Source organism: Drosophila teissieri, chromosome 2R, assembly GCF_016746235.2.
Source record: "Drosophila teissieri strain GT53w chromosome 2R, Prin_Dtei_1.1, whole genome shotgun sequence".
NCBI lineage: Eukaryota > Metazoa > Arthropoda > Insecta > Diptera > Drosophilidae > Drosophila > Drosophila teissieri.
The window spans coordinates 21145147-21165411 of record NC_053030.1 but is presented as its reverse complement, the minus strand read 5'-3'; the positions used below and the strand labels follow the sequence as shown (position 1 = coordinate 21165411).

The 20265-nt window shown below is 46.9% G+C and overlaps 14 protein-coding genes across 14 annotated transcripts; 12 read left to right on the top strand and 2 right to left on the bottom strand.

The window, feature by feature from the left end:
• Positions 1-245: 245 nt before the first annotated feature.
• LOC122613515 (lipopolysaccharide-induced tumor necrosis factor-alpha factor homolog) lies at positions 246-1402 on the bottom strand. The gene is made up of 2 exons (XM_043787721.1): positions 1039-1402; positions 246-403 (listed from the first exon to the last, which is right to left on the bottom strand). Exons 1-2 carry the CDS (start codon positions 1320-1322, stop codon positions 301-303), a joined length of 387 nt encoding a protein of 128 aa, XP_043643656.1. The 5' UTR covers positions 1323-1402; the 3' UTR covers positions 246-300.
• A 922-nt stretch (positions 1403-2324) lies between these two features.
• LOC122615046 lies at positions 2325-3033 on the top strand. Its single transcript, XM_043789880.1, has 2 exons — positions 2325-2754; positions 2876-3033. The coding sequence occupies exons 1-2, from the start codon at positions 2393-2395 to the stop codon at positions 2985-2987; spliced, it is 474 nt and encodes a 157-aa protein (XP_043645815.1). The 5' UTR covers positions 2325-2392; the 3' UTR covers positions 2988-3033.
• Positions 3034-3080: 47 nt separating this feature from the next.
• LOC122615051 lies at positions 3081-3782 on the top strand. Its single transcript, XM_043789885.1, has 2 exons — positions 3081-3512; positions 3582-3782. Exons 1-2 carry the CDS (start codon positions 3232-3234, stop codon positions 3700-3702), a joined length of 402 nt encoding a protein of 133 aa, XP_043645820.1. The 5' UTR covers positions 3081-3231; the 3' UTR covers positions 3703-3782.
• Positions 3783-3861: 79 nt separating this feature from the next.
• LOC122615050 lies at positions 3862-4468 on the top strand. The gene is made up of 2 exons (XM_043789883.1): positions 3862-4157; positions 4222-4468. Exons 1-2 carry the CDS (start codon positions 3961-3963, stop codon positions 4466-4468), a joined length of 444 nt encoding a protein of 147 aa, XP_043645818.1. The 5' UTR covers positions 3862-3960.
• A 334-nt stretch (positions 4469-4802) lies between these two features.
• Positions 4803-6866, top strand: LOC122615043 (probable cytochrome P450 6d2). The gene is made up of 4 exons (XM_043789877.1): positions 4803-5584; positions 5639-6084; positions 6135-6383; positions 6434-6866. The coding sequence occupies exons 1-4, from the start codon at positions 4905-4907 to the stop codon at positions 6595-6597; spliced, it is 1539 nt and encodes a 512-aa protein (XP_043645812.1). The 5' UTR covers positions 4803-4904; the 3' UTR covers positions 6598-6866.
• Positions 6867-7258: 392 nt separating this feature from the next.
• Positions 7259-7919, top strand: LOC122615049. The gene is made up of 2 exons (XM_043789882.1): positions 7259-7587; positions 7652-7919. The coding sequence occupies exons 1-2, from the start codon at positions 7259-7261 to the stop codon at positions 7776-7778; spliced, it is 456 nt and encodes a 151-aa protein (XP_043645817.1). The 3' UTR covers positions 7779-7919.
• Positions 7920-8019: 100 nt separating this feature from the next.
• Positions 8020-8611, top strand: LOC122615044. Its single transcript, XM_043789878.1, has 2 exons — positions 8020-8304; positions 8368-8611. The coding sequence occupies exons 1-2, from the start codon at positions 8045-8047 to the stop codon at positions 8510-8512; spliced, it is 405 nt and encodes a 134-aa protein (XP_043645813.1). The 5' UTR covers positions 8020-8044; the 3' UTR covers positions 8513-8611.
• Positions 8612-8626: 15 nt separating this feature from the next.
• On the top strand, positions 8627-9005 carry LOC122615052. The gene has a single exon (XM_043789886.1). The coding sequence runs from the start codon at positions 8732-8734 to the stop codon at positions 8915-8917; it is 186 nt and encodes a 61-aa protein (XP_043645821.1). The 5' UTR covers positions 8627-8731; the 3' UTR covers positions 8918-9005.
• A 247-nt stretch (positions 9006-9252) lies between these two features.
• Positions 9253-9817, top strand: LOC122615048. Its single transcript, XM_043789881.1, has 2 exons — positions 9253-9440; positions 9496-9817. The coding sequence occupies exons 1-2, from the start codon at positions 9262-9264 to the stop codon at positions 9776-9778; spliced, it is 462 nt and encodes a 153-aa protein (XP_043645816.1). The 5' UTR covers positions 9253-9261; the 3' UTR covers positions 9779-9817.
• Positions 9818-11378: 1561 nt separating this feature from the next.
• On the top strand, positions 11379-12869 carry LOC122615045 (peptidyl-prolyl cis-trans isomerase 6). Its single transcript, XM_043789879.1, has 3 exons — positions 11379-11545; positions 11690-11814; positions 12264-12869. Exons 1-3 carry the CDS (start codon positions 11456-11458, stop codon positions 12664-12666), a joined length of 618 nt encoding a protein of 205 aa, XP_043645814.1. The 5' UTR covers positions 11379-11455; the 3' UTR covers positions 12667-12869.
• A 992-nt stretch (positions 12870-13861) lies between these two features.
• Positions 13862-15953, top strand: LOC122613860 (UDP-glycosyltransferase UGT5). The gene is made up of 4 exons (XM_043788272.1): positions 13862-14056; positions 14208-14369; positions 14426-14513; positions 14573-15953. Exons 1-4 carry the CDS (start codon positions 14042-14044, stop codon positions 15907-15909), a joined length of 1602 nt encoding a protein of 533 aa, XP_043644207.1. The 5' UTR covers positions 13862-14041; the 3' UTR covers positions 15910-15953.
• A 532-nt stretch (positions 15954-16485) lies between these two features.
• Positions 16486-17448, top strand: LOC122613502 (40S ribosomal protein S24). The gene is made up of 2 exons (XM_043787704.1): positions 16486-16621; positions 16870-17448. Exon 2 carries the CDS (start codon positions 16880-16882, stop codon positions 17273-17275), a length of 396 nt encoding a protein of 131 aa, XP_043643639.1. The 5' UTR covers positions 16486-16621; positions 16870-16879; the 3' UTR covers positions 17276-17448.
• Positions 17449-17839: 391 nt separating this feature from the next.
• On the top strand, positions 17840-19207 carry LOC122613297 (zinc finger Ran-binding domain-containing protein 2). Its single transcript, XM_043787407.1, has 3 exons — positions 17840-18081; positions 18159-18475; positions 18532-19207. Exons 1-3 carry the CDS (start codon positions 17993-17995, stop codon positions 18972-18974), a joined length of 849 nt encoding a protein of 282 aa, XP_043643342.1. The 5' UTR covers positions 17840-17992; the 3' UTR covers positions 18975-19207.
• On the bottom strand, positions 19052-20229 carry LOC122613298 (28S ribosomal protein S15, mitochondrial). The gene is made up of 3 exons (XM_043787409.1): positions 19953-20229; positions 19759-19892; positions 19052-19701 (listed from the first exon to the last, which is right to left on the bottom strand). The coding sequence occupies exons 1-3, from the start codon at positions 20156-20158 to the stop codon at positions 19199-19201; spliced, it is 843 nt and encodes a 280-aa protein (XP_043643344.1). The 5' UTR covers positions 20159-20229; the 3' UTR covers positions 19052-19198.
• Positions 20230-20265: the final 36 nt, after the last annotated feature.

Here is a 20265-nt window from a genome sequence, read left to right as displayed (position 1 = left end):
TCGATCGAAACAGCTATTTCCTTAATACCCAAAATGTTGTGGTAAATAACAAATAGTGGCCACATTATCGTCTAAATTTTTAAAAAATTTATATTACTTTATAATCCACTCGAAATACACAGCAGCCAAATGCTTAGTCCCAAGATATCTTGTCGCATTTCCGCTTCCTGTGTGAGTCTCATGAGTTTAATGCGTGACGTTCGTACATTCACAGTTGGTATATTTACAATTCAATTTCAGTGGGCTATGACGCTAGTGCTTAAGGTTTTCTATATTTATGCATAAATAGACGTTAGTTGGTTAGTTCTCGTAGGTGCCGATGTAGGCACTGCAGTTGGGGCAGTAGTGGTTGGCATTCTGGCAGGAGTCCATGCAGTACGGAAGACACACGCAGGGCCAGCAGCTGTGGATGGAGTGGAATTGGAAATTAGCGTTGTATTAAATGGATAGGTTCGGGGAATTAAGCTATTAGTCAGAGCACTAATTCCGAATTGGCCGATATCAGTCAGCTTGCTTGCTTTCACCCCCTTTCCCCCTTTCCAGGCCCCCATTCGTTATCTGACTCAACTCCAGTTCCAGTTGAGATAACAATGTTTTCACGTATCACCTGCATACAGTCGCAATACCCGTAGAAACCTATTGTTTTTCCCCGGCGATAAGGGGCCGCAAGTGGTTCATGGGCGTAGCTTTTTCGCTTTTTAGTAGTTAGCCGAGGCATTGTAACGAGTTGGAAATAAAACAAGTTATAAAACATGTTTGCTTGGGCGATACGCAAACATATCTAGATTGTTAAGCTATCTATAGAGTTATTACTGATTAAGATCTATTACTTTTGTTATAAAAAAAACCATTTCAATTCCTCTTTACGCAACTGTATACAAAAGTTCCAAGTCACTTGACTGGATTAAGGTTAACCTTATGAAGCACTAAGTCCACCTTAAGACACTTTGTTTGGTTTCAAACTCCTGACCCCTAGCTATGTATATACATTTGGTGGTAAGCAGTGACTTCGGATCAGATGCCTGACTAGTGACTCACATGAAGAGGCACAGGATGAGGGCCCAGCAGTGCGTCCTGCCCGAGGGAGTGGCCTTCACGGTGGTCAGTACTTCGGCGTGGCAGGAGGGACAGCGGATACGGGTGGGCCCGCTGCCGATGGGCACCAGGTTGGAGGTGGTGGTGGTCTGGATGATCACCGTGGAGGATTGCGCTGGCTGCGGCATGGGTGGGTACAGTGGTGGCTGGGTGGGGCCGCCGGGCTGATAGGTTTGTGCGGGAGTGTATCCGGACTGCTCACTGTACGGCGGAGGCTGCTTGCTCATGGTTCCGGATTAAGTTTCTTCTTAATGTTTCTTCGAAATGTATTTTTTCTGGTTTCCCGACCGAACTGAACCGATCGCTTTGCTGGCTGGCGTTGCACTGAGGAACGAATCTGAACTGTTGCTCCGGCAATACCTCAACGATTGGCCACTATCTTATCTTATCGCTGGAGAGGTGATAGCTTCCATACAAATGGGGTTTCTGTCAAACTAATAATCGGATACCTCGTTTATTGTGCACTTGATTTAGTGAGCTACAGCGATGCTACTCCTCCATAGGCGACATAGGCGGCAGATGAGTCACTTGCTTGATAACACCTTTATGGCACATGAAGGTGATGAATAAGCCTTAAATAAATGTAACATTTAGTACGTGTATTTTGCCAAGAGAGAGAGTATAAACAAACACAGGTTGTCGACTCGTGTGCTCTCGCCATAAAATAATATTTTTGTAATTTAGCAGGTGCGTGACCGGTTTGTATATATCTACATATGACTCTTTACCAGATATCGCATCATTTTTCCATTTCTGCAGCCTACATTTAATATGAACATTAATTTCACATTAGATGGGAATTTAAATTAAATCCTAAATTGTTTAATTTGTGTCAAAAAACAAACTTATTTATTCTGTCTCATGTGATGCATGTGCTTTATGTTCTATATATGCCCTGCAAAATCCTAGGAATGAAGTTAAACAAATAACAGACCCTGATCCTCAATGGGTTAAGTTAACTGTATATGTATATATATTTATTTGTTATAGGAAAAGCTCAGTTTACCACCCACTCGCCGGAAGCTTTGCGGAAGCTTTTCCTCATGGATCTACGTTCAAGTGCAGCCGTTAACTTCGCAGCCATGAAAATAGTGCTAGGCAAATACGGGGGCTTGACAAACAGATGAACAACTGGTTTGTCTAACGCCCCCCGCAGCCCCAAAAATGAAATATTTTATCCCCCTTGCCAACGAACTGGGCAAGCGATAACTGTTTGACTTATGTTTCTTATGTTTCAATTGTAAAATAACCCAATTTATAGGCAAATAGAAAACCGGAGTCGAGTCAGTTCAACAACATGAGCCGCCAGCTGAAGTTCCACCTCCAAGCGCCCGACGACGAGCAGTTCCCACCGGACCTGGTGGAGATTAACCTCAACCCCAACTGCGGCCAGGTCAAGCAGAAGTCGGCCCAGGCCCTGGACCAGCTGCTCCTGGCCACGCCGCCGCACAGAGGCTATCCCTACGGCTATGCCGAGGACTCCGAGCCGGAGACCTACTTCTGCCGCAAGAGCAACTCCACGGGCCAGCTGGCCGAGAAGGTATCGCCTCCACCGCCCACGGCCACCAACATCAGCTGCCTCCGCCAGATGTACTGTCCGGAGTGCCACGAGCGGTTGCACGAGCAGGGAGTCCGGCTGGAGCGACTCCTTACCATGTGGTGAGTGCACTTCTTCTGGGGTTTCCTTTGTATCTTTATATATGTTATGACACATTAAATAGTTAAGTTATAGTTTATATTTGTATAATATTAATTCGGATTGTTTCCCTATCGTTTCCAGCTGCTTTGCCCTGCTGCCCATCTATCCCTGCTGCCCGAGGCGCTCCACCAACGACTGCAAGGTCATCTGTGGCAAGTGTGGATACCTCTTGGGGGCATGGAAGAGACAATGAGGAGAGGGAAAGGGGAAGGGGCGTGGGTTGGGGCAACCGGAGTGGGTGCTCCGCTTGTAATTGTTTGTTTTGTTTAGTTTTTAAGCACTTTTTTGTTGACCTTGCGGCGAGTGATGAGCGCTGAGACTGAGTGCCAAATAATTTGGTGATTTCTGCACGATGCTCTCAGTGGTTTCTCTTCAATTGGATCTCTTTGGTCAGGTAGATCTCTTTTTCGAATTTCACTGCCTCGGGATTCGCGAAAATGTTTAGCATTCGACGCTGGCCAGTCGCAATGTCTCGGGGGAACGACTTGGATGCGGATCTGGAGTTGGATCTCCAGGAGGGGGACAGGGACAACCAGTCGGCGGCCACCACTATCACGCTGGAGGAGCGTCCTGGCAAGCCGCAGGTGCGATTCTTCAGCATCGGACCCAGCAGCTACCAGGTGCGGTGTCCACTGTGCCAGCAGAGTTCCAAGACGGAAACAGTGGAGATGACAGGAGCGCTGGGCCAGCTCAGCTGCCTCTTGTCCACGTTGTCCTGGTAGGAAACTCCTGAATTCTGAACGTTTAGTCCATGGATTAACTTTCCTCTTAACTCTCCACCTTTCAGTTGCTTTCCCATCTTCGCCCTGACGTTCGTGTACTCCTGTCTGCAGAGTCGCCTGAAGTCGAAGCGCGTGTTCTGCAGCCGATGCGGTGGTCACTTGGGATACCACTGGCGTCCCACTTAGTTTCGGATAGTCTCGGATTCTCGAATTCACGCAAATGATCTATAAATAAACCGGCAGCTGTTGTCAAATCTTTTTAATAAGTTACTTGAATTTATTCGATCATCACTCAGGCACTCAGGCGGTGCCTCCAAAAACGTATCTATACATCTCTCTATCCCACTCTCTGGCACGCTCTTAGACTTTTTGATCGCGAATGCAGATACAGATACATTATGCGAATGCTCGTGGCTCTTCGGTCAGTTGCTCTGTCGCTTCGAGATGGCCAGCACCGAGAGTCTGGATGGCAGCGCCTTCGAGGGCGACATCTCGGCCATTCCGCAGGTGGGCCACCTTACCACTGAGCCCCAGGAGCTGGAGTGTCCGGCCTGCCAGCAGCTGCAGACCACCCACGTGAAGTCGGAGGCAGTCACCTTTCTACAGAAGCTGGCCTGCTCGCTGAATGTGCTGCTCTGCTGGTGCGTAAAGTTTGGGATTTAATTCTATGAAGCAGCCTTCATGGTTCTAATCTCTATCCTCTAGCAATCCCATTCGCTGGAAGGGTCGTCATGATGTGAACCACTACTGCAGCTCCTGTGGCTGCTTCATTGGACGCGACATCACCCTGAGCTGGTACAAAAGGACCCTCTTCCGGCTGCAACGCGGCGAGGTGGAGGACCACGGACGCTGGCAGAACTTCCACAAGGTGGAGAAGGAGCAGCTGGACGAGAAGAAACTGGGCAGACAGCGCAGAGCCATCGAATCGAGGCGCGCCAATGAGCATTATTAAATAAATTTAAGCAATACTACGCAGCAGTCTTAAGAACAATTTAAAGAACTAATTGGGAGCATCAGGATATGCTGTTGATCATCGTGATATGCTGTTTATAGTTAGTTGGGTGTTTTGGCAGTTGGCTCAACAGGTAGTCTCTTTGGGTTTGTTTGCCGCCCTGCTCCCTGAAGAGTCGAAAGCTTTTTCCAGCTGAGAAGTCACTTGTTGATTTGCTGGAAGAGCAGCAAATTCCAGAGAAAAAGCCTCCAGATCGCTGGTCAGTTGTACGTAGCGCTTATCGGGGGTTCTACGTCTCTATAAGAACGCAGCCCATGCAGTAGAAGTGTACAGTTTGGGAGGTGTGCATCGAGAAGTTCGCCAATATTTCACCACTTTCAGAAATTGTAGACTTTCAATACCAAAAGTTGCTGCTCCCCCAAGAGAGATTCTCAAAATGTGGGCTATTCTTCTGGTGATCCTATGCGTGGGTCTGCTGTACAGATATGTGAGGCGGCACTACACCCACTGGCAGCGATTGGGAGTCGAGGAGGAGCCGGCAAAGATACCTTTCGGAGTGATGGATACGGTCATGAAGCAGGAACGAAGCTTGGGCATGGCTCTGAGTGATATATACGCCCGGCACGAGGCCAAAATCGTTGGCATTTACATGATGAACAAGCGCAGCATTCTGATCCGAGATGCCCAATTGGCACGGCAAATCATGACCAGCGATTTCGCCAGTTTCCACGATCGCGGAGTGTACGTGGACGAGGATAAGGATCCCTTGTCCGCCAACCTTTTCAATCTGCGAGGTGCCTCATGGCGGAATCTACGCCAGAAACTCACACCATCGTTCTCGTCCGGCAAAATTAAGGGCATGTTCGGCACCATCGACGATGTGGGCGATAAGTTGGTGCAGCACTTGGAGGGAGCACTGGACCAAAGCGACGAGGTGGAGATCAAGGATGTGATGACCACCTATGCGGTGGACATCATTGGGTCGGTCATTTTTGGCCTGGAGATAGACAGCTTCAGCAATCCGAAGAACGAGTTCCGTGAGATCAGCAGCTCCACGTCAAGGGATGAATCTCTGCTGCTGAAGATTCACAACATGTCCATGTTCATTTGTCCACCGTGAGTTTGAAAATTACCCTGTTTTATAGCCAGATTTATATTACTTTTTCGCAGGATTGCTAAGCTGATGAATCGCCTGGGCTACGAGAGCCGTGTCCTGACATCCCTGCGCGACATGATGAGGCGCACCATCGAGTTCCGGGAGCAGCACAACGTGGTGCGAAAGGACATGCTGCAGCTGCTGATCCGCCTGCGAAATACGGGCAAGATTGGCGAGGACGACGACGAGGTGTGGGACATGGAAACTGCACAGGAGCAGCTGAAGTCCATGTCGATCGAGAAGATCGCCGCCCAGGCATTCCTCTTCTACGTGGCGGGCTCGGAATCCACAGCTGCGGCATCTGCCTTCACCCTCTACGAGCTGTCCATGTACCCGGAACTGCTGCAGGAGGCGCGAGAGGAAGTGGATGCCGTGCTGGCGAAGCACAAGCTAAAGCCCAAGGATAGGTTCACCTACGAGGCGGTGCAGGACTTGAAGTTCTTGGATCTCTGCATCATGGGTGGGTGCACTCATAGTTTCTACCATCCTAAACTCAAAGTATGATTGCAGAAACCATTCGCAAATACCCCGGCCTGCCGTTCCTCAATCGGGAGTGCACCGAAGATTACCCAGTGCCCGGAACCGACCACATCATAACCAAGGGCACACCCATTCTGATCTCGCTCTTTGGCATCCAGCGTGATCCCGCCTATTTCCCCAATCCCAATGGCTACGATCCCCACCGCTTCGATGCGGACACCATGAACTACGACCAGGCTGCCTACATGCCTTTTGGAGAGGGTCCCAGGCACTGCATAGGTAAGGATGTGCATGGTGATCCTGATCCCTTAATCCTTAATCTTTATTAGCTCTTCGCATGGGAAAGGTCAACTCCAAGGTGGCGGTGGCCAAGGTGCTGGCCAACTTCGATCTGATCCCATCTCCGCGCAAGGAGGTGGAGTTCCGTTTCGATGCCGCTCCCGTTTTGGTGACCAAGGAGCCTTTGAAGCTGCGCTTGACCAAGAGAAACTAAATGAAACCTAACTGGCCAAATGCCTTTAATAAGTTTGCTAAGTTTGAGTGCATAGAACACTGTAATAAATAACTAGTTTGGTTTTATTCTACTTATGCTTAAAAGCTCTCTCTCAGCTCGGTTTGTAAACGAGAGAAACTACTAACAAAGCTAGTTTGAGCACATAAAAACATAAACAAATGCCTAAACATAAACAATCGTAGTTATCAGCTGTTTTCGCCGGTTAAACGTGTTTCTACGAACTATAGCGGCACACTGAAAATAAATTATAGTTGTACCTTTTATTCTATATATGGCATAAATCCTAATACGCATTTTTATGTGTTTAAAAAACTATTCCACTTGAAGTATCCCCTCACGATAGGAAATTCCTGAAATAATTTCGAAACGTTTTCCATGTGGTTTGGGTGCGACCGCTCTATATGTTGGGTAAACAAAAATATTCACCGCATGTTTGGCTGTCGATTTGGTTCTGGTTGAGGAATCCCACACCAAATGAATATCCGCCGAATAGCTGCTGATGACATCATAGCTCCAGGGTCGTGTTCGAATTCTTCTCTAGCGGGGAATCTCTCTTAGGAATTCTCTTTACGACTGGCGGCGGATCGGCGCTCGCTGATGAGTTTCGCTTGCTCTGGCGGAGATCAGATAGTCAGTTACCATGGAGCAGCAGGTGGAGCGGCTACGGGTGAGATTGGTGCCCGCCAGCACGGCGGAGGAACGTGCCAGGAATATCATTGCCAATGTGGTCGTGGAGGATGGTCTGGTGCCCTACATCGATGATCACGCGGCGGAGAAGGTGACGCTGATTCCCCAGCAGTCGGCTGCTCCACTTTCCGCCTCCCAGCAGGAACCAACCATCCGGTACTACGCCGTTGGACCCTCCACCTACAAGCTGTTGTGCCCACTCTGCCGGGAGCGGAGTCAGGCGGCGGTGATGAGGGCAGCCAGCTGCAAGGACGCCAGCTTGTGCCTCAGCCTGCTGTCCTGGTAAGTGACTATCCCCCCGTCTGGGATCTCGATCTTTGCAGCAACTAAGACATTCGTATTGCAGCATCTTTCCGCTCTTTTGGATCTGCTGCGTGTGCACCTGGTGCGGATGCAATCGGGAGTGGACCACCAAGGGCGTCTACTGCAGCTCGTGTGGCGGCAAAGTGGGAATCCAGCGCAAGGCCAAATAGCCCATTCAGCGCACCAATTAAATCGAGAATTAATGCCAAATTTTTATGTGTTCTATAATTCTATTACGCGTCTAACTCAATTAAAGACACACTGTAAATCACTTCGGCCGCTGCTCTTTCTGTGCTCTTCCCAAACTCATGCTCTTTGCCACACTTGGGAAATACACATGTTTTTTCTCTGTGCACCCTCTTCCATTTATGAGTTTCGAAACAGGTTGCCAGCTGGCTTGGCAGCGTTTCGCTTTCAGTTCGATTGTGGAGCGATCATGACGACAACGCTGCCGGAGAAGGAGGCGGCCACGCAGCGGGAGATCAGGGAGCGGGTGGCCAAGGCTCTGGAGGATCGGAAGGAGCGCAAGATCTACGAGAACTTTGCCACGCCCCTGGCCGGCACGTTCCTCAACCTGCCACACGAGCCCGTGGAGATCAAGTGCCCCGCCTGCGGCATCAAGGATCTGAGTGTGGTGCAGAATGATCTGAAGTGGTGGGCCAGTGAGATAAACCGCATTGTGGGCTGTCTCTTCGTGTAGGTTGCTCTATTTTCACATATTTCACGGTGAAATGAAAACTTTTAAAATCCCTTTTGCAGGACCTTCTGTTGCTGCTGCTGCTTCAATTACTTTGTGCCCTGCAAGCAAACGGATCGAAGTCATTACTGCGGCAATTGCGGCTGCTACTTTGGACGCTCTATGAAGAGAAGGCAGCCACTCAAATTGAAGGCAACCACCGCCTAGGCAGCATTGCTCGCATATTTATTGAAATTCCTCCAAATCACTCGAGTTCCCACCCACTGCAATACCATCGAAACACAAAAATAAACCGAAAATATCATACTCTCTCTTGTGGGTCTAAGTTTTTCTCTTCCCAAGTCATTTGACTTATTCCAACCATTTCTCTTCGCCTGCCTCAGTCTGCGTTCGTTTTCGAAACAGTCAACATCTTTCGTGGCGATAATGGCTCAGGATCCGAAACCACTTTACTTTGCCGTGGGTCCCGGCCCCAACGACATCACCTGTCCCTATTGCAGGACCAAGGCCAAGACCCGCGTGGTGCGATCCTGGCTGCGTTGCTGCACCAAGAGGCATCACTGTGGTGCCTGCGGCGAGTACCTGGGCGTATACCGCCGTCCACAACTTTAGATGCCCACCACCCACGAAGATGTCATCGAATCTGAATTAACTCAGTTTTGTACTCTTATTTAAATACAATAAAATACACTGTTTTTTAAGCGAATAAAACTTTCTTTCGAGTATAAGCAATATTTCTTACACTGTACATCCAATGGTCTTTGTAACGCAGAGAGAATTATTCATTTGATTTCCATGCGTTGACTTAATTGCCAGACCAACGCCTCGGTTAAGAGCAAGTGGCAGAGAGATTCCGATTTTGATTTTTCCCTCCCTTGATCACCCATGATCTTCCATGATCTCTCCAAATTTGATCTATCTTTCAGTCACCGCTCGTGCTCGCTGGAAGTCACACCATGACGATAGAGGAACCGCAGATTGTGGCCATCAGCGTCAGCCACAAGCCACAAGTGGGATACCTGAAAGAGGAGTCCACCTGGATTCATTGTCCTTCGTGTGAGAGGACTGGCACCAGTGTGGTGCAACTGGAGCTGGTCACTTGCCTGCAGAGATTCCTGGGATTCACAAAACTCTGGTTGGCCATCTGCATAGAGTTGGCGAAATCCGTCGTAATATTCAATTTATTTCAGTAAGAAATGGTCTGGCCGCCAGGACATCAATCACTATTGTTCGCACTGCGGCTGCTTCATTGGAAGATTTGTGCCCATCAGCTGCATGGAACGTTGCATTTCGAGATCGGCGCGTAAACAGGCGGCCGTGGATGAGATGACCCTGAAGACACGACCCAAAGATTGCGCTGAAAGGGCACAGAAATCCAGGGAGAAAGTTCTGGCCAGCAGGGAGAAGAAGAGAGCAGAGAAAGCTGCCAAGGATCTGGAAAAATCCCAAACGCAAATAGCAGTACACCAATAATCAAGTGCTTCCGGCTGTTTAAACTCACACCATCGACTAAACAACATTTATTTTATGTGTTACTTATTGTGCTAAGAACAGTAAATAAAATAAAATACCCTCCTTTTATGCTCCATATGTATATCCGTATCTTTAAGATAAACTTTTAGCTTGTAGCTTCTAGCTTGTAACTCTTTGTTCTCGTAATCAATGAAATAATTATCTTCTCCGCCGCTCTCCTTTGTAAAAATCCAAGAAAAACATATTACTTATGTTACATAATTCGAAATATAATGATTTACTTCACACTAAAGTAACTGAGGGAAACACTTATCAACGTTTCATATGTACATATACTTATAGTGTAATCCCTATTCACTGGAAATAATGTGATTCTGTGATATTTTATAGAAAAATAGTAAAAATAAATCTATATTGGATTTGAGGTACTCAGTGGCTATAAAAACTCAGCTCAGCAGTCCACATAGTTTAGTAGAGTTTTGATAGGCAAACAACATGCGACACATTCTAGTGCTCCTTATTTTTGGGCTTGCTTGGCAAAACATCCTTGCCATGAATATCGTAAGAATTTTGTATATCCTCAACACGAGATAATACGCCACTGTATTCTATTCCAAATTACAGCCCCCGGAATCATCCTACTATGATCCCGCTGATACTGATGATAATGATATAAGTATGATTTCTTTTCGGCTAAAAAATGTGGAAAATAAGTTAAGTGATTTGTATGAAATGATGGACAGAAAGAACCTCGTTAGAGAACCGCCAACTACTTTATCTGGCAATAATGCTTGGCCGTTTACCGAAATTAACAGTGAAAACGTATTTAGCACGGAATCTGAATCGCCTGGCGTAGAACATTCTTGGGGTACCGGATTCATACCGATTGGAACGAAGACATACTATATTGAGAACTTTAAGAAGCAAACCTGGGCGGTCGCTCAGTACAAATGTAAGCTAATGGGCGGTGTCCTGTTTAGTCCTCGCACCCAAGCTGTGTGGGACACTGTACGAATGAACTTGGATCAAAACAAAAATTACTGGACTGACACTCGCAAGGACGCCTCATATGTATTCGGCAGCAACTACGAAAAGGCCGAATTTCTGGAGTTTGATCCGAATTTTCAAAAGATGTGCATAGAACTGGATTCTCAATCGAATCATTTAATGAACGAAGAGCACTGCGATATTAAAAACTATTTTATATGCGAACTGGGCTTGTAATATTTGATTAATAAAATAAAAATAATATTAATAACTTTACCAGTAAACTCAACTCCCAGAAAATCAAACGAACTTTGTTTCTACGAAAAATTTAACTAATACATTCGACATATTAGCTAATGACGTTTTTATACAAAATAAATGTTACACCGATGAATTGAAGTAAATAATAAATTATTAGTTTCTTTATTTGTTTAATCCCTTTAACTTTTCATATTTTGCTGCAATATGAATTTTGAATTTTCCGCCAACGCTGTCATCGAATGGTCACACTTAAACATCGATACTTCGACAAAAACATAGAAAAACATGGAAAGTATCGCTAAACCCATCGATTGGGAGATGCAGCAAAGTTTTCTTACATCACTAACAGAAACCGAAATTTCAATCGGGAAATATCCATCGGCGACGTCGTTTGAAGAATAAACTGAAGCGCTGGGAATCTCTGGAACGATGAAGCTGTTCTTATCCGTTTTCGTGGTGGCCCTGGTGGCCGGCATCGTTGTTGCCGACGATAACAAGGGACCCAAAGTGACCGATAAGGTGAGTGCTCCATGGACTTTCGTCCTTACATTCTCCACACACATCTACATACCATATACCTGCATATACACACACACTCAAATTCACTGCGCCATAAATCAAGTGAGATGACTTGTTAATAATAAACCGCTTCCGATTGCGTAGGTTTTCTTTGACATCACCATTGGCGGTGAGCCCGCTGGCCGCGTCGAGATCGGTCTGTTCGGCAAGACGGTTCCCAAGACGGTCGAGAACTTCAAGGAGCTGGCGCTGAAGCCCCAAGGCGAAGGGTGAGTAGGGTATCTGAGTGCCGAAAATACCCCAAATCTAGTTAGGGTGCCTGTTACCGCTACGCCAGCAAAAGACGCCGCTGATTAGCGGCACTTTGTAGGTTATAGCGGTTCTCTCAGATTGAAGCAATTACGTGGCGTTTGAGCGGCCAATCGTATTCATCAGTTGACAAAGCACAACTCGGCAATAGGCGGCACTAATGGGTTAACAAAGAACGCCAACTAGTGCTAAGTCTATGCTATACTCTGCCAAACTATAAAAGTGCAGTTTATAGGCTCATTTTTTTTGTGCTCTTTATTTATGCGTTAGTTTTTTTTTGTTTTTTGATCCGAGTTCAAAACCCAGTTGTGCCTATATATATTTACGATTTTTGTTTAGTTCTTTAATTCGATTATAAACAAACAAGGAAAATTAAACTGATTGCCATACATCGCTCTTAACCCCGCAGCTACAAGGGCAGCAAGTTCCACCGCATCATCAAGGACTTCATGATCCAGGGCGGTGACTTCACCAAGGGCGACGGCACCGGCGGACGCTCCATCTACGGCGAGCGCTTCGAGGATGAGAACTTCAAGCTGAAGCACTACGGCGCCGGCTGGTTGAGCATGGCCAACGCTGGCAAGGACACCAACGGATCGCAGTTCTTCATCACCACCAAGCAGACCAGCTGGCTGGATGGACGCCACGTCGTCTTCGGCAAGATCCTGTCGGGCATGAATGTTGTGCGCCAGATCGAGAACTCGGCCACCGATGCCCGCGACCGTCCCGTCAAGGATGTGGTCATCGCCAACAGCGGCACCCTGCCCGTTTCGGAGGCCTTCTCCGTGGCCAAGGCCGATGCCACCGACTAAACTGGTTTTGGGAGCAGTCCTTTCATCCATCAGCAACATAACCGATTTGAATTAAGCATAAACGCATAATCGATTTTTCCAGACATTTGCATTTACCATAGCTCGCCATGTTTATTTACATTTCGTTCCGTAAGCAAGTAATTGTGCTCAACTAAACAAAAAACAGAAATGGCATAAATAAAGAATGAATTGTGTGTGATAAAGAGCTGGAATCATTCTGTGTGTCTATACCATGATGCCGGTGGTGTGCAGGTTCAATGAACCGGTTTTGGAACCCCATCCAACGCCGCTTTCTTTTGGCTCTGACTTCCCTTAGTGGCAACCGGTTTATGCCTTCTTCGCCAATTTGTTTGCCTTTGTATGTTCAGCCGTTCTCGATTTAGATTGCCCATCTGGTGCTGTTCGCTTTGTTGTTGATAAACAACGCTCGGTTCGTCACATTTTTCTGATTTACACACTTGCGACAATTTAAAGAACACACTGCCGAGTGCGTTTGTGTATTTGCTCAGCTTGTTTGGGTCTGCTGGGAACTAATTGGATATGATTTGAATGAACAGGTGCGGGACTGTCTCTGCAGAAGTTCATTGGGTCGATTCACATTTAAGTCTGACTGGCTCATCTTTCCATCCAGAGTCCTCTTAACCAATATTAGGTGTCTTTTTTGGCTTATAAAGTTTCCTTTCACAGCGCCGGATTTTAATATTTCGTACTATATATATGTCATAATAATATATGTCATACATAATATATACTATATTATGTATTTAGAGGTGAAAGCCCGAAACCAGCCCTCTAGTAACTAATTATATATAGCACTTTTGTCAGCTACCAGACAATAGTGAGTTGGCAACTTTAGCAATTAGCGAATGCACTCAAACACAACAACACTTTCTAATTGTGCATATGTCTGCCAATCCTTAGACTCCACTTCCCCAATCTTTTGTTTTGAGCGAGAGAAGCCAACAACTCAAGAGACGATCTCATATAGCTCAAATGGGGGGAATCATATATATGTGTATATACAATAAAGAACATACATATGTACATATGTGCAATTGTACCCCTTTCAAAGGCCCCACAATCGCTGTGTATACATTAATGAAAGCAATAGGATCTATATGGAAGGCATGTGTATTGGGGTCTGGTGGCAATCTCATGTGCCACACATGTTCCAGTGACCACAGAATTTCTGGACGTACTTCTAAGATTATATTCCCGAGAGCAATCAGTTGAGTGTTTTGTTTTTGTGGGGAGTCGAGGCGCAGGGAGCGATAGGTTCAGTCTGATTCGTATACTCAATACAACCGGAAGAGTTTACCGGCGAATGCAATTGCAATACGGCCGGAACTTAACTACAATTCCTAGCTGATCGCTGATGATAGGGAATATGGTTGGTAAACCGATAAAAGAGGTTCAGGAAAAAGGTGTCATCTGAATAGTTTCGAAGCTGCTGGAAGGAAGACTGATAAGAGATCGTCTTCTATTCGATGATGTGTACTTTCGAAAATGACCTAATTCATTGTGTGTATGCTAAACCATAGGAATCTCAATGGAATCGTTGGATCTTTGTGGCCATTTTGGGACTAGCCTTGGGGCAGATGGCACAGGCAGCCAAGATCCTGGTACTGTTTCCCCATGCCAACGAGGGTCACTTTGCGGTGATGCGGACTCTGGTCACCGAATTGGCCAATCGAGAGCACACAGTAAGTGACAGTGCTCTTTTTTAAAACCAATATCAAAAGAAAGTCTTTCGAAACAGATTGAAGTCTATACCGGTCATGGTTTGGGCGAGTCACTGGATAACGTGACTGAAACGGTGACAGCGGAATTTCCCTTTTGGAGCGAGTGTAAGTAAGCTTCTGGAGAAGATTGGTTACAAAAGTGATATATATAAACCCGCATACAGTGCAAAATCTGGCGGCGCCAAAGGGAAACCTCGCTGATCTTGGTCGCCTACCGTTGGAGAAACTCCGGCAGTCATTGGCCAACGTTGGAGCCCGGTCGTTGGACCACTTCCTCGCCCAGGAGCCCATCCAAAAGCTGCTGAAGATGTCCTACCTTGAGTTCGATTTCGATGTGATCCTAGTGGACTACTTTTACACGGAGGCGCTGTTGGCACTTGGAGCTCTTCATCAGCGGCCTGTTGTGGGCATCATTTCCACGGATTTCGGCAACTATATGGATGCCGTACAGGAGGCACTGGTACCTGCCGCTTGTTCACCCATCGATTTTGAGCGGGATCAGCCCCAAATGGGCTTCTCTGAGAGATTCGGAAATATCCGTACATGTATTGCCCGCCGTAAGCAGTTCATCAACGATCACTACGGCGGTCAGGAGCAATTGGTGACCAAGTACTTCAAGCTGCAGAGCTCGATCTCCGAGCTGCAGGCCAGCCAGCTATCCGTGCTGCTGCTGAATAGTCATGTGCCATTGATAACTCCCAGAGTTAGTATCCAACAGATAGTTCCCGCCGGTGGACTTCACATCCGGGGTCCCAAGGAGCTGCCCTGGAATGTGAAGCGCTTCCTGGAGGAGGCGCGTCCTGGAGTCCTCTACGTTCAACTGGGAAACGAACAGGCTTGTGGCCAGTTACCCAAGGAGAAACTCGATACCCTGTTTGCCTTCTTCTCCGCCAGAAAGCAGAGTATTATCTGGACCTGTCACGACGTCAAGACCCTGGAGGGATTGCCAAAGAACGTGATGATCCAGCATGCTGTGCCGCAGATAGACATCCTGGCGCACCCGAGAGTCAAGGCTTTCCTAACCAATGGAGACCTCCTGAACCTGCAGGAGGGCATCATGCGCAATGTGCCCATTCTGGGATTGCCCCTCTTCCAGCACGAAAGGCGGAACATGGAGCTAGCCGTGGGATTGGGAGTGGGTCTACAGCTGGATGAGGGCAATGTGACTACTGAGTCATTAAACTGGGCAGTGGACAAGCTACTCCACGAGTCACACTTCCAGTTGACCATCCGGGAAGTGTCCCTGGAGTTCAGGGACCGTCCCCTTGGCGCTTTGGCCAGCGCTCTCTTCTGGGTGAACTACGTGGCCCGGCACAAGGGAGGAGCGGCGCTGAGGACTCGAGGCATTGGAATCTCCTCCTGCCAGCTGCACCTGTTCGACCTCTTCGTTTTCTATGCCGGAGTAGCTACTTTAGTCGTAACCTTGCTGGCGGCCCTGAGTTTCGGCGGCATTTACATTTGGAATAAGAAAAACAATTCCAAGTCAACCAAAGTAAATTAGGTTTAATTTCTTAAATAAAGTGCACATTGAGCAGTTTTTGATGCCATATAAGATTGCATTCCCAAGAAAATGAATAAAAAAAAAGCTGAATAATCAAAAAGTCGTGTTCTGCCATTCAAGAAAGTCAAGATTTGTTTACTTCTTTTTTACAGAACCTAAATATAGTTATGCGGGTTTAAAAAATCCAATACATTTAATGGTATCTATTTGTAAAGTCGGAATCATTAATGGTTTTTTCATTCTTTATTTCCCATATGTTTTCTACCACTTCATTTCACGGCCTGCAGCTGTTTTGGGTACAAAGACTATAAAAATTTACTATATAGCAAATTGATCTTCAATTTGACGCTAAAAGAACAAAAAAAATTCTAACTTACCGTTGCTTAAAAAATTGTATGAATGGACTGTTAGTAATGCCTTTCAAGCTATCTAGTTACTTCATCAAAATATAATGATTTCATTAACGTAGAAAATTTAACAATTAATTCGATTTACATAACTTATTTAAGACCTTTTCATAAATATATTTTAAATTTACGCTACAATCTGGCAACAACGATTGCGCGAAAAATACTGGCGCTGCCATATTTCCAGAAATATCGAAAGTATCGAATCATCGCCATTTCTTCCATCTCTGAAACGGCCATCTTCCTTTCTACTAAATCGCGTTCGCAAAACGACGTGTTTAAAACCTTTTCAAGTGTTTTAAAAGGTAACTAATCCTCAGAACTGCTTAAAAATGCAGGCAAAGACCGCCAGCAGAGTGTCCATAGCTCCGTGATTGAGGGCAGTGTCCGTGGGCGGCTAATGAGCCCAGAAACATGTCACACGTGGAGACATGGAGCACCCACGGCCAGTGAGGTTATGTTGTTCAGCTCGGTGGCGACAAAAACAATCCGGAGTGGCGAGCATTTTGTTTGAATGAAAGGCCCAAGCTAATACCCAAACATTCTCTTGCAGCTCCGTCAAAATGTCCGGTACAACCGCTACCATCCGCACCCGCAAGTTCATGACCAACCGCCTGCTCGCCAGGAAACAGATGGTCTGCGATGTCCTCCACCCAGGACTGTCGTCGGTGAACAAGACCGAGATCCGCGAGAAGCTCGCCGCCATGTACAAGGTCACCCCCGATGTGGTCTTCGCATTCGGATTCCGCACCAACTTCGGTGGCGGCCGCTCCACCGGCTTTGCCCTCATCTACGACACCCTGGACTTCGCCAAGAAGTTCGAGCCCAAGTACCGCCTTGCCCGTCACGGCCTCTTCGAGCAGAAGAAGCAGACCCGCAAGCAGCGCAAGGAGCGTCGCAACAGGATGAAGAAGGTGCGCGGTACTGCCAAGGCCAAGATCGGTACTGGCAAGAAGTAAGCCTGATGGAGGAAAGCACGTCTGCAGGCATCCCCTGCTATTCCCAAAAGCTGCTGGTTATGCGTTAGTCAAACTTCTTTACCAACCATTCAACAACCGACAAAACAAAATCAGTGTTTACTTTTGGAGCGGCTTTTGTTTGTAAACTAAGGAAATAAAACTCTAAAAGTATACAAGTTTCCGTTGTTGATTATCTGGGAAAGGCGCGAGTGCAAGTAGAGTTATTTATTTATAGTTGGCTTCATAGTGTCTGGACCAATTTCATATGCAAAACTACTGGACAATCACGCAATATTGCCAATAGCTCTTGTTTGTCTATTGTACTCCGTTAGTAACTAGGAAAAATTTCTCCAAATTGAAAATTCCCGTTATTGGTACTTAATTTATTGCAAATGAGTTAAAAGTTTGACCTAACACTTAATAATAATAATTTCAATTGAATTAAAATTAAATTCCCAAATAAATTTAAGAGTACCGCATATACAATTTCAAAAATGTGGTCTATCGGGATTAAATAAGGGCAATCGATTGTAGCTGTTGGAGCCAGACTATCGATAATTTCATCGATGTTTTGACCACTCTATTTCGTACCGTATACAGAATATAATATTGGCAAAAGAAAAATCTCGGTTAGATGCTGCTCCTAAGGCCTGAGGAGGATTACTTGGACGCCCAGTAGCATTATCCTTTGGCAGAGGACGCAGCCAACGCCCAGACATGTCCAGTTCAAATGGAGGCGTGGCATCAGGGGCCGCGGGAAGCAGCGGCGTCGCTTCGCCTGGCGATTGGATTTGCCCAGATTACGAGTGAGTGCCCGTAAAGATGCAGGGATAGCGGCCAAGTGAGAAGTCCTTCGAGTCTCATCTTTCCCACGATTTTGCAGCTGTCGCCATCTGAACTTCGCCCGCCGTTTGCAGTGCAACAAATGCGACCGGGACCGTGATGGCAGTGATAAGCCGGACCGGGACAAGGATCGAGACCGGGATCGGGAACGCGGAAACGGGAGCAGCAGCAGTAGCAGCAGCTCGAGCAAAAAGAAGCTGGGCACCGAGATCGGCAAGGCGGCGGCCGACAAGTCGCGAGGCTTGTTCAGCGCCGAGGATTGGCAGTGCAGCAAGTGCGCCAATGTGAACTGGGCCCGTCGCCAAACCTGCAATATGTGCAACGCTCCAAAGTTCTCGGATGTGGAGGAGCGGACTGGTGAGTTAATAGAAGCCTCTTCCGCTTCAAAACCCACTTAACCATTTTATTTGAAGGCTTTGGCGGTGGATACAATGATCGCGGCGTGGTAGAGTACAAGGATCGTCAGGATTCGGATAGCGAGTACGATGAGTTCGGACGTCGCAAGAAGCGAAAGCACGGCGAGCATCGGGAGGACTCCAAAAGGCCCCGAAGATCTAGTCGAGATGAGCAGCGGAATGAGGAGGAAGAAGATGAGGAAGACGACGAGGGAGATGACGAGGATCTGTCGAAGTACGATCTCTGGGGCGACGAAGAAGTCACTTCCACAGATGTCAAGAGCAAAGAGGCCACTGGCAATGGCGATAAGGAGCGCAAGCGTACCTCACGCGACTCTACCTCTTCCGTGTCTTCCTCGTCGTCGTCTAGTTCGTCCAGCTCCAGCGACTCTTCGTCGAGCAGCTCGAGTAGCTCCAGCAGCGGTGGCAGGCGGAAAACCGCCTCGTCCAGCAGACGTTAGCTGCAAACCGTATCCTTTAAGAACTTCCCCTTAAATGCATCTGTTTTTACACATTTCTCTAAGGCAAACATGCTTGCCTTCTTATTTATTGCCAGTATGCGCTCTGATGATCATGACATATGGTACGATGTCCAGTCTAACGTTTAAAGTATAATAAAACATATAATTTAAGAACACCAGCATTTACATTTATTGTAAGACACCGTAACATTAAAGAATCGGGCCTAATTGAAGCCATCCTCGTTTTGTTTCTTGCTGCTGGCGGCTTCCTCTGCCTGCTGCAGCTCCTTCAGCATTTCCAGCTGCCTTTTTGAGTCGGCGATCTGCTCTTCTGTCACGGTTACGGGAACATCGCAGGATATCTGCTCCTGCCGCACGAACTGCATCTTCTTGATGGCCTCCTCAAGGAAGGGTATTTGCTGGGCCTGCAGCTGCTTATGGTAGGCCTCAAGTCGATCTTCCTTGAGGTTTTCGCAGTAAGTGTCGGTCAACTTTTGCAGGGACTCCTTGCGGGTAATCCAGTGGAAATGTTCGGGCGGTGGCTTGTACACCAGGTCGAGCTTCTCAAGAATCCACTCGAAGCGAGGATAGTCCCAACGTCTCAAGTACTTGAGGAACTTCTTGCGTTTGTCGATGAGCTCCTTGAGTCGCACCTTGATCATCTTGTCGCGGGGATGCTTATCCATGTGCTCCTGGTAGCGGCGGATCACTGCTGTCATTTTTGCCACTAAAATGCGGATGAATTAGGGGCAACTGCTATATGTGCACTCTGCAAAATACGTACATTTGGCCTCCATTGAGCCGAAGTCCTGGGCATGTCTTTGCACCTCCTTGACCATCTCATCGCGGTAGAATTTTGTGGTCAGGTAACTGGCATTGTTGCTAAGCTTGAACAAAGATTTAACAGACTCATCGGCTCTATAGCAATGGTGAGATGATATTAATAAACAATTATATTTGCAGAGTACTGTAGCATACTTATCCAGTTCCTTACAGTCCCTGAATTCCGGCAGCAGTTCGTCGGCTTTCAGAGGAGGCAGCTTGGCCAGATCACCGCTCTTCTCGGGCTTAAAGCACGCGATCTTCTCGGGGCGCACCCATTTGATTTTCAGGTCCGACTTGAATGCATATTCCCGGACAAACTGGCGCTGCCCTGCCTGGGCTATATTCAACAGTTTATTCATTAAATCGGCTTTTATTTGTTGGCCAAATTTTGGCTAGGTTATATCACTTGGCCAGTGTATACCAACAATCGAAAAGTGATTGCTGCACAGCTGTTTGACTTATCGAT